The sequence below is a fragment of the Plectropomus leopardus genome, chromosome 12, assembly GCF_026936395.1.
Source record: "Plectropomus leopardus strain MGB_pleo_1.0 chromosome 12, ASM2693639v1, whole genome shotgun sequence".
NCBI classification, from domain to species: Eukaryota; Metazoa; Chordata; class Actinopteri; order Perciformes; family Serranidae; genus Plectropomus; species Plectropomus leopardus.
Window position 1 is genome coordinate 26,143,270 of NC_142187.1, and position 10,298 is coordinate 26,153,567.

General features: G+C 40.0%; 1 protein-coding gene across 3 annotated transcripts in view; it reads left to right on the forward strand.

The window, feature by feature from the left end:
• Positions 1 to 5,018, forward strand: part of greb1l (GREB1 like retinoic acid receptor coactivator) — a 56,531-nt gene extending 51,513 nt beyond the window's left edge. For all 3 annotated transcript variants that reach the window (XM_042498453.2, XM_088085659.1, XM_088085660.1), the window contains exons 33-34: positions 416 to 554; positions 1,024 to 5,018. In XM_042498453.2, the coding sequence (XP_042354387.2) occupies positions 416 to 554; positions 1,024 to 1,187 (303 nt within the window). In that variant the 3' untranslated portion in view covers positions 1,188 to 5,018. The remainder of the gene's footprint in view (positions 1 to 415; positions 555 to 1,023) is intronic.
• The last annotated feature ends 5,280 nt before the right edge of the window (positions 5,019 to 10,298 follow it).

Consider the following 10,298-nt stretch of genomic DNA (forward strand, 5'->3'; position numbering starts at 1 on the left):
CTACAGTGTCAGAGGAATCTCTTATGTGATAACTCTGGGGAAAAAATGATGACTGAGTTTATTTCAAATAGAATTTTTTCTAAGAAGAAACATGTTGCACAATATCACCATCTGTTTTACTCTGAACATTCTGACCTGGATCCATACACGTGTGCAAACACTGGATGCTCGAGTGCATATTTGTACTGTGCATTTGTGCATATGGGGTGACACACTATGCACACCCCATTATTTGCATGCCTAGACAGGTTTCCTTCTGTAATGGAAATAAATCATGTTGCACAGTTGCACACAATGCAACCTCTAACTTTGCTTTTAAAGACGAAAGGTTTCATGATGGTGATCTCCTTACATTTTCCCTTAGTTTGCTTGAGTGGGGTTAATGCAGTGTATCTTTTCATATCTTTTGTCATAGATTTCTGTGTGTTACATCAACTCTCGTCCACACTCCACCAACCTGAACCATCAGGGTCTGCTGTTCAGTGGCCTGCTCCTTTACCTCTGTGACTCCTTTGTCGTCTCTGGACTCCTCAAGAAATTCCGCTTTCTCAAAGGTGACTCATCAGTGCAGTTATTGCTGCTTCTGTTGTTGTTTGCTGTTGTTATGTCATCTTCTTCAAGCAAAGGTGTGGGTTTTGTTTCAACACTGGGGGGAACACATGGAATAGGAGATTTGGGGTTCCTCTGCTAGAACATTTTAAGCCTCAAACATGTAAATTTACTACATTCTGGTAAAAATTTTGTGCCCCATACATGTTACTAGGATTTTAGGATGTTTCTCGGATTTTAGGATTTTTAGGAATTTTAGACTTTTCCAGGATTTTAGAACATTTTTATGATTCTATTTTGATGCTGTTTCATGCACTCTGACACTTTTTGTTTTGTTTGTTTCATTCTTTCTATTGTCTGTTACCTGCGAGGGGAATGCGGATGTAAATTAGCAGTCCTGCTAAATCAATTAAATAAGGAAAAGGCTTTTAGACTCCGGGTCTGATTGTTTTTAACCTTTCTACATGTCCACAGGTGCCACTCTCTGCGTGATCTGCCAGGACCGAAGTTCCCTGCGTCAAACCATCGTCCGACTGGAGCTGGAGGATGAGTGGCAATTCCGCCTGCGGGACGAGTTTCAGACAGCCAACTGCAGTGAGGACCGGCCCCTGTACTTTCTGACTGGCCGCCATGTTTGAACCTTTAAACACGCTGGACCTTACTGCTCTGCTGCAGAAACACAATCAGAAATGAAGAAAGATTTGATTCCAAACCAGCCAGCAATCACAATTCTTGCCATTCCAGTGGAAGGTCAGAGGGGATGTGCTGGAGCACAAGATCCAAAGTGCCCCGCAAGTGGACACAAGGCCACCTGATATGGCTTTTTCTTTCACCTGTACTGCCACAGTGCACTATGCCTGGCTCTGAGGAGGGTCAGCGCGTGGTTTAACTCTTGCTTGTAGCTGGACTTTTCTCCACCTGTGCTTGTGTTCTACTGAAACAGACTTCGCTGTGGGGGAAACAAGCACAGCTGAACTTTATTTGGTTTTTTTTGTTCACAAAAATGGACGTTCTCTGATCAATGATGTGACTATTTGAAGATTGTATGTGTACATGGACATTGACTACAGTATGTCCAGTTCTGGACATACGTGTTTATCTCAGGGTTTTAATGGGAGATCCAAGGGAGGTTGCTTAAAGTGGTAAATCTTTTCTCCAAGTTCACCGTGAATTTTTTGGCATTAACTTGTGTTGTGCACCAAAGACATCCTCAGCTGCCCCTTTTCTCTCCTCGCCTGCTCTGCCTCTCAAACTCCACAAAGCTCAAGACTCAGCTCGCAACATTAAAGGGACAGTTCACCCAAAAAAAAATCTAAATATGTATCTATCCTCTTACCTGTTGTGCTATATATAAATCTAGATTGTTTTGGTGTGAGTTGCTTAGTGTTGGAGATATTGGCTGTAGAGATGTCTGCCTTCTCTCCAATATAATGGAACTAGATGGCACTCTGCTTGTGGTGCTCAAAGCACCAAAAAAAATACATTTGAAACATTCAACAACAATGTTTCTTTCCAGAAATTATGACTCTGTTATTCAAGATAATCCACAGACCTTGTTGTGAGCAGTTTCATTTAGGAACTTTGTTATTTTTAAGAAACTACACCTGCCAACCATATCCAAGAGCAGAAAGAAGTTTGCTTCTACGCGAGGACGAGAAGCTCCTGACAGCACAAGATGTAAACACTAATGGTGTCCTCCTCGGCTGACCTGTAATGTGAGCTCAGCGGGGAAAGGGAGCTGGCAGTAGATTCACTCTTCTGTCGGCGCAGTGATATGGTTGGCGCGTGTAGTTCTGTAGAAAAAAAATTCCTACACGAAACTGCTCACAACAAGGTCTGGGGATTATCTTGAGTAATGATTTCTGGAAAGAGACATCGCTGTTGAGGTTTTTAAATGTGTTTTTTGGCACTTTGAACACCACAAGCCAAGTGCCTTTGTGTTCCATTATATTGAAGAGAGGGCCAACATATATAGCTCTATTGCTGATATCTCCAACATACCAAAAATATTGATGAAAAGTTCTGCAGATAAGAGGAAAATGTATTTCTGATATTGGGTGAACTGCCCCTTTTAAGAACTATTAAAGGTATACTCTGCAGGATTTTGCTAAAAACACAATGTTCAGCCTCATACTCAAGTAATCTCCTCAGTCACCATGACTAGAAGTGCGTGGCGGTGTATTTATCTGCAGAGACTCTGCCCTCTGCATGTATTTTCAGGATTTCTTATTATTTTTGCCATCTTTGGGATGTTTATGGGTATGTAGCAGCCTGCCAAAATCAGCACTGGAAAAATGGGCCCTATATGGGATTGTCCACAGGTTCCATAAAGGATGGGTTTTCTCAATTGTTCCCCAATGGGTTATGCAAGGGCTACCTGGGTACCAAGTGGCTTTGGGCGCTGAATGGGCATTTTATCTGGGGCCCATAAACCTACCCACATTGGCAAGTGACATTGGACCATTATGGAACCCATGGAGAATCCCATATAGGGCCCATTTTTAGCCCATTTACTATCCACATGGGCTTCACATACAAATGTTGGCTTTGAAATCAGTAAGTAGCAGTAGCATCCAGGAGAAAGCTGGAGAAACATTGCTAAAAAGATAGCGAGGCATAACACTAAATCACTCCAAAACAAGACTGAAGTTGGGGTTTGCTTTCACCTTCACTGGTGACCACTGAAGAAGAGGATGGAGGGCAGTGTTGGCCTTTTATCTTAATTAGCTTAATTTGCTAAAATATCATCTTTTACATTACAACAAATGTAATGTTACTACAATTGTAGCTTGCAGCGTGCATACAAGGAGTGCAGTTATGTACAGTACCTGACAGTCCTGCATTGTATACCTTTAATGCAGAGTTTGGCCTGTATTGGATTTCTGTCATCAATCATTTAAACTGCAGATGAGGGACTCATTTTCTCTTGTGCCTCTAAAATTATTTATGTGGCATCGATAATCCTTCTGACGGGGAGCTATACGAGTATTTTCTCAATGACTTACACATTAATTTATCCAAAGACTTTATTCACAACTAAAAGTACAAGTTGTGTCCTTTCAAGAATGTAAGCTGTTAATGTTCTATCACGGTTTGTATATACAACTATGAATCATCCAAAACACACATATCTAACCTCCCACAGGGTTTTACTTTTACAACTCATCTGTAAATGTGTAATGCCAATCAAACAGAGCAACATGGAAATTATATATGTTTTGTATTTTAGGCATTTACAGGCTTAAATACCGGGTGCTTTAGGCATAATCACATTAGTAAATGCAATATAAGAAAGCTTCTTCACTGCCAAATATCCTGCTATTGACTGTGCCTGGGATTTCACCTCTTGTTACAATGTTCTGAGGCTGATTGAACATTTACGTCTCTGCCAACATCCACATACGCAACTCACAATCTGCCATTTTTTGTCTCCAAAACAAAGGGTCATCACAGAAAAAGTCACACACCATCCGAAGCAGCTGACCAGATCATTTCAAATACTTGAAAGTAGAATGTTTTTATATGTTTCTGCACAGGGTTGTCCAAAGAATATGCCTTAAGTGACGTATCACACAGTCACTGCTCAAGTCACTAATTTTTTCGGACCAATGAAGAAACCATTTAACTGTGAGGCGAAGGAATGTTGTTGCCTGAGTGAAGCAGAGTGAAATAATTGGATTTCGGACTACTGTACTGTTTAAAGCTTTGTTTACATTATTAATATATTATATCATCCCCTTTACCACTGAGGGTTACTGATGGTTTTTTTTTTTAACTTTTGCCAGTATTTTTTGGTCATGAATGTCTTTCTGCATTTTATGTTATGTCGCAAAGGCAAAAAGAATCTACCTAGATGTGTCCTTAACCATATGTCTGTATCCCCTCCTGTTCTTGCGTTGGATTTTTATTGAAAATGAAAATCAGGTCCACGAGGGATTCTTATTTATTTGACAAGCCTTTTTGGACTGATAATCATGTTGAAGTGTAATATTTGATTGCATGCTAAGCTCTCTTAAACCGAGGGAGTGTGTCCTTTTCAAAACCATCCATGAAGGCTTTGCACAAGACCCAAACGAATGATTCTTAGATCTACTGAATGTCATTGGGGGTAGGGAATGTGAACTTGCACTATACAAGTTGCCAGCAGAAAAAAAATGTATATTTCCCGTTGTTAAATGAACCCCAAAATTAGTCCAAATATAAGACTGGTGATCAAAACTTTAACTTAAACTCCAATGGTCCATAGAATGTGTCTTTCATTTTAATAATTTAACACTTAATATGCAACTTGCTTTCACAATCTTCACTGAAATGTGTTTGATAACCATGTGCGGCCCAGTGGTAGCCTTGGTGTCTGGGTGATCTACCTCATGTTTACCATTGTGGTTGCAGGCTGTGAACATATGACATAAGAGCCATGCTATTGTTGTTGGAAATGTATGAATGTAATAAAATGACTTCTAAAATCATTCGCATGTTCTTTTTTTTCTTTCAGGCTTAAATATTTATATGGTTTTCACCTGTGACAGTAGCACAAACACAGTATAACATAAAGGACAAATAGCTGTCAAAGGGTACTCAGACAGAAATAACCCATACCAGTCATGTCCAAAATCCAGCCCAGGGACCAACTGTAACCCTTAGACCAATTTTAAATCCGCTTGTCTTTTAAAATATACTATAGGATTAACACAGTATTGGTTAACCCTTTGAAATCTGGATCATCATCACTAGCCAATTCTTGTCCTCCATTCAGACGTCTTTCAGCAGTATTTAAACCTTTGAAGCCTGAGTAAATTATTTTGATTTCTTCCAAAAGCACGATTAAAAAGGCAATGAGCAACTTTGTAAGAAATGTTCAGTAAATGTCAAGAAATTAGTAGATTAAGAAAATTATTTTTCAGAAAACTAAGGAAAATGTCCTGAGAATTAATCGTTAAAATTATCATTATTAGATAAATTGTGTGTGTGTGTGTGTGTGTGTGTGTGTGTGTGTGTGTGTGTGTGTGTGTAATTTTCTTGGAATTTTTTTCCAATTTCTTACTAATTTTTGGGTAATTCCTTCAAAAGTTTCTTGTTGTCTACTTCCCATTTTTTGAAAGAAATCAAGCCAATTTGCCCCCTGTGTAGGCGGAACTAATGTTACACCAGATATTTCCTGCAAGGCAGCAGACAAAGAAGCATTTAGTCGACAGGGAGGGCTGCCGCTTTAAGGAGCGGTGGAAAGTTGAATATTTTTTCACTTAAAGATGAAACATTGCGTTCGTGTCATTTTTATGTTCACATTATCTCATCTGGCCCTGTTCCAAAAAAGTTTGGACACCCTTGGGCCTACTTTCTAATATACATTTATTCCATTATTTTTTATTTTTCTAAAAGACATCCTAAAGCCTCTCCAGAATGTCTTTTCAAATTTGGAGGAAATGTGCATCCTATTGTGACGGCCCTCCCACTTTCTTGGAAAGTGTCCTGGCCAACCTCATCAGGCTGTCATGGGAGGGTCGTTGCCTTGATTAAGCTCACCTGGGCCTTTCAGGCTATAAAAGCTGCCCCAGGTGGTAACTCACCCTCCCACTTTCCTACAGCAGACATCCACCCTGCACCATTGCCTTTTGGTTTTGCACTTTTACCACCTCCAGGACACACATCTAGCATTGCTTTCATTGCTGACTTTGCTGAACAATACAACCCGTTGTTTGTTTGAATTCATCTTAATTTAATACATTTTGTTTGTTTTAGCTAAATCTATTACTGGGTTCCCTACTTATACTGAAGCCACACCTCATTATACATTTTCTGTGGAAGCAATCGATGCATGTAACTTTTAAAATTACACGCACCGATTTTCTTTTAACCTGCACTGTGTTTCTTAGCTGCACTATTTGGTATATCTAAGACAGTACTTCCAATTTCCCATGGCCAAGAGGCTTCTCAGCAAACTTAATGTTGGAACAATTTTGAAATGATTTTTTAGTCAAGTTACATCCCACCCTCTCTTCTGCTGCTGTCACAGAAGCACCATCTTCCCAGGCCAGGTGCAATGCACCTCATTGGGTAATGCAGTACACCTGGGCAGATCTGCAGGAGAGGGAGAAGGGACAACAGCACAGAACATATACAGTGATAAAATGTGACTTATTTACTTATTTTCTTCTATTTTATACAAATATTTATTCATATTACTGACTCTACTATGCTCATACAGTGGTTCCCACTGCTAACGCCAACATGATCCAGAGCATTGTCACAGAAGCGTGCCGCTGGCTCAGCAACCTACATATTGAGAACCATGTGCAGGCAGCTTGAATCAGACTCTGAATCATAACTCTGAATATTGTGCACAGCTCAAAATGGTCTTAATCAAAGCAGCAGACCCTTGAGATAACTCAAGCTTTAAACTGCTGGAACCTACATTTCCTATAATGAACTCCCTGCTGCCTCCCAGTAGCCCATTTCTTTCTAATCAACACCTCCACATTAACTCTTTAAAACCTGTGCACATTGGTTTGATTTTTTCTTTTTTAAAAAACATGGGAGAAAATTACCTGAAATTAAGTACCACCCTCACTAAAAAAAAAAGGAAAGTACAAAAAACAAAAAATACAAACAAGACTAAAAAAAAGTGCAGGCCTGTCTGCAGCCTGTGATTAATACTCCTCTCACTCTCCTCTGCATCTGTTCAATCCCACATCCTTTTGTGCTGTTCAACAGTAAATATCAGTATCTCGCTCATTTCCCAGTCACTTCCTTTCGTGATATCCCTCTCACCTCAACACCACTGTATCCATGCTGTGACTTTGCCCAATGACCCTCTCATTATCAAGCGCAGAAATGGCCTCTTAATGGATGCTATAGGATCTCCTCTGGCTTCACTGTAAGGGCACAGGGGCATTGTCGGTCCGGGGACAGTACTATTTCAGCTCCTGCAAAGTAATATTAGAGCACACTTTCCATCAACCTACAACCCCTGTGTGATATAACACAGGGCTATTTTCAGCCAGCTGCAGTCAGGACAGGATAAGGAAGAGAGGGCAGGAAAGAGTTGCTGCCGTGCAGATTCTTGCACCTCATAATTGCTCTGAAAGATGTTGTGCACGAAGCCCAAGAGATTCTTGACGTCCCAATGTGATTCATTTGAGACAAACTGGAGAATTCCCATGCTTAAAAAGAGGTTAAGGGGTAATTGACTGTTTTATGACTCCGACCGTAAAATATGCAAACAGTGGCTTTCTTTTGCCTCTCTCAATAATGCTGTGTCTTGACACAGTTTACCAGATCAATGTTATGCTTTGATTTGTTCTTTTGGCTGCAATTTTAACAAATCCTTTGACAGAAAAAAAGAAAATGTCTCTTGATAATTCTGACATATTTCCCTCAGTTATTGAGTCCTTGGGCAATGCAGTAATTACTGTATGACTAAACTATTTTCAAACACTGACATGATTAAAGTATCACTGTACCATATTACAGTGAAATACCCTTTATTCCATCTTAAAGAGGTAGTTCAGATTTTTTGAAGTGGGTTGTGAGAGGTGCTTATCCACAGTCAGTGTATTACATAGAGTAGATGGCAGTCAGCACACCACCAGTTTTGACCAACAGACTAGAGTCTGACATGGAAACTTAGCAATGAACCGCTGTAGATGGGGGGCATGCAGCAAAACGTAATAAAGTTACCTAAAAAAAGTATATATCAGTATTAATGTATGCTATATTGAGAGTATTTTCACCTCTTTGCCTCTCTGTCAGGCAGCCTGTTAAATCACAACTCTCCACTTCAGCTGCATAGACTGTCACTGATGACAAGTCCACTCCCCCCCCAAATTATATAACTCCACCCCTCAGGCCTGTGACTCCCTCAATATACAAATGCAGCATGAAGATAATTAGTGCATTTACAAAACTAACACAACCACCAATGCTCGTCAGGATTCTCTTTTTAAATAACACAATAAAAATTATAAAGGGGGAAAAAAACAAACAAACAAACAAAAAAAGACAAAGCCCCCAACCTTGACACCCTAGACTAAATCAAAGGATCCTACATTCATTTATAGCAAAAATCTTCAAATGGCATTACACTGTTGTTTTCTCTGAATAGTGAATAAAAGGTTGCCAGATAGCATCAAATACATTCACCTGCTCATTTCTAATGTATCTTATCCTCTCCAGCTCGAGAGTGTTTAGCAATGTTAAATCACATTTTTTCTCATGAGTCTGGCTTTGAAGAGAGTTTTCCGGTTGGAAATCACTGTCTGACATTAAGTTAAAGCAATGAAAATACTCTAAATATAGTGTACACTTAAAATGACACAGATTTATTTTAGGTGGGAATTTTTTGAGGTGGCTAAAATATGTTTTGTTGCTTACCCCTCCAAAATAATATATTTTTAGCTTCCCTGTCACATCCCAGCATACCACATACAACCCCATTACAAAAAAATCTGGACTTTCCCTTTAAAATTAAGGAAAAAATGTTTATTTATTTCTATATAATTATGCAGCGTACATCCTCACATGAGCAGAGATATCAACATTTATAATCGAGGGATTCCTGCCACATAATATCAATTTGAGTAGATGGTAACCAACAGTGAATCACTTATCCCTCTTGGCAGTCTACTCTAATTACTCTCAGGCCTCCATAAACCATCCAACTAAAACCAAAGCTCATCTGTCTGTGAGCTTATTGGGGGGTTGGGGTGAAGGTAAGTGGAGTGCCGGGGGATTACAGTTTGCCTTTGGTGGATAACATCCACTACTGCAGCTATGCATATCCTATCAGCAGCTAAGCCCGTGAGTGCCGAGTGAGTCAATTCCTAGGGGTGAAAAAACCAACCCTATACTGTGATGTGAGGAGGAGAGGGAGGAGTGTGACCCTGCAGTGACATGCTGGCCATGCATAAGCCAGCTCAATTGGAAGACTGTCAAATGCCTTGAGCTCAGGTGACGAGTCTGTGACCGGAGGTACAGTCTTGTGTGACAGCTCACGTGACTGATGAGTCTCTGACCAAGCAGAAGAGAAAAAGAGAGAGAATTACCTCCTAGAGGGTGTACGCCTTTATGAACCTGTCGAGTTGTAGTTACAGTGTACATTCATGTCTGTGAAAAGCTTCATGCACATCTTCCCCCCCAGGCAGCACGAAAGATTTATACAATCAGCAGGTTGTAAGGTAGATACCCAAGACCAGTGTCACTACTCAATTTATGACCAAATGTCTCGCCTTCTGTTCCTGAGTTATGACATAGTGGCCAGAAAAGTGTTTTTACAAAACATAATGATGTCACAGTGAAGTTGACCTTTGACCTTTTGTTTATAAAATGTCAGAACATTATAGCCTATGACATTTCTGTGAAATGTTGTCATACTGTGGCATATTAATTCTTGAGTTATGGCCAAAAACATGTTTTGTGAGGTCACAGAGACCTTGACCTCTGACCCCTAAATTCTAATCAGTTTTGAGACCAAGTGAATGTTTGTGCCAAATTTGAAGAAATTTCCTTGTGGTGTTCTTGAGATATTGTGTTCGCAAGAATGACAGGCAAGATCACAGTGACCTTGACCTTTGACTAGCAAAATCTCATAACTCCATTCTTGAGTCCAATCGCACATTTGTGCTACATTTGAAGAAATCACCCCCAAGGTGCTACTAAGATACCGCATTCAAGAAAGTGGGATGTACAGGCCAGGAACATAATGCCTGCAGCCACCACAGAGAAAGACAGAGAGAAAGACAAAAAAAGAAAAA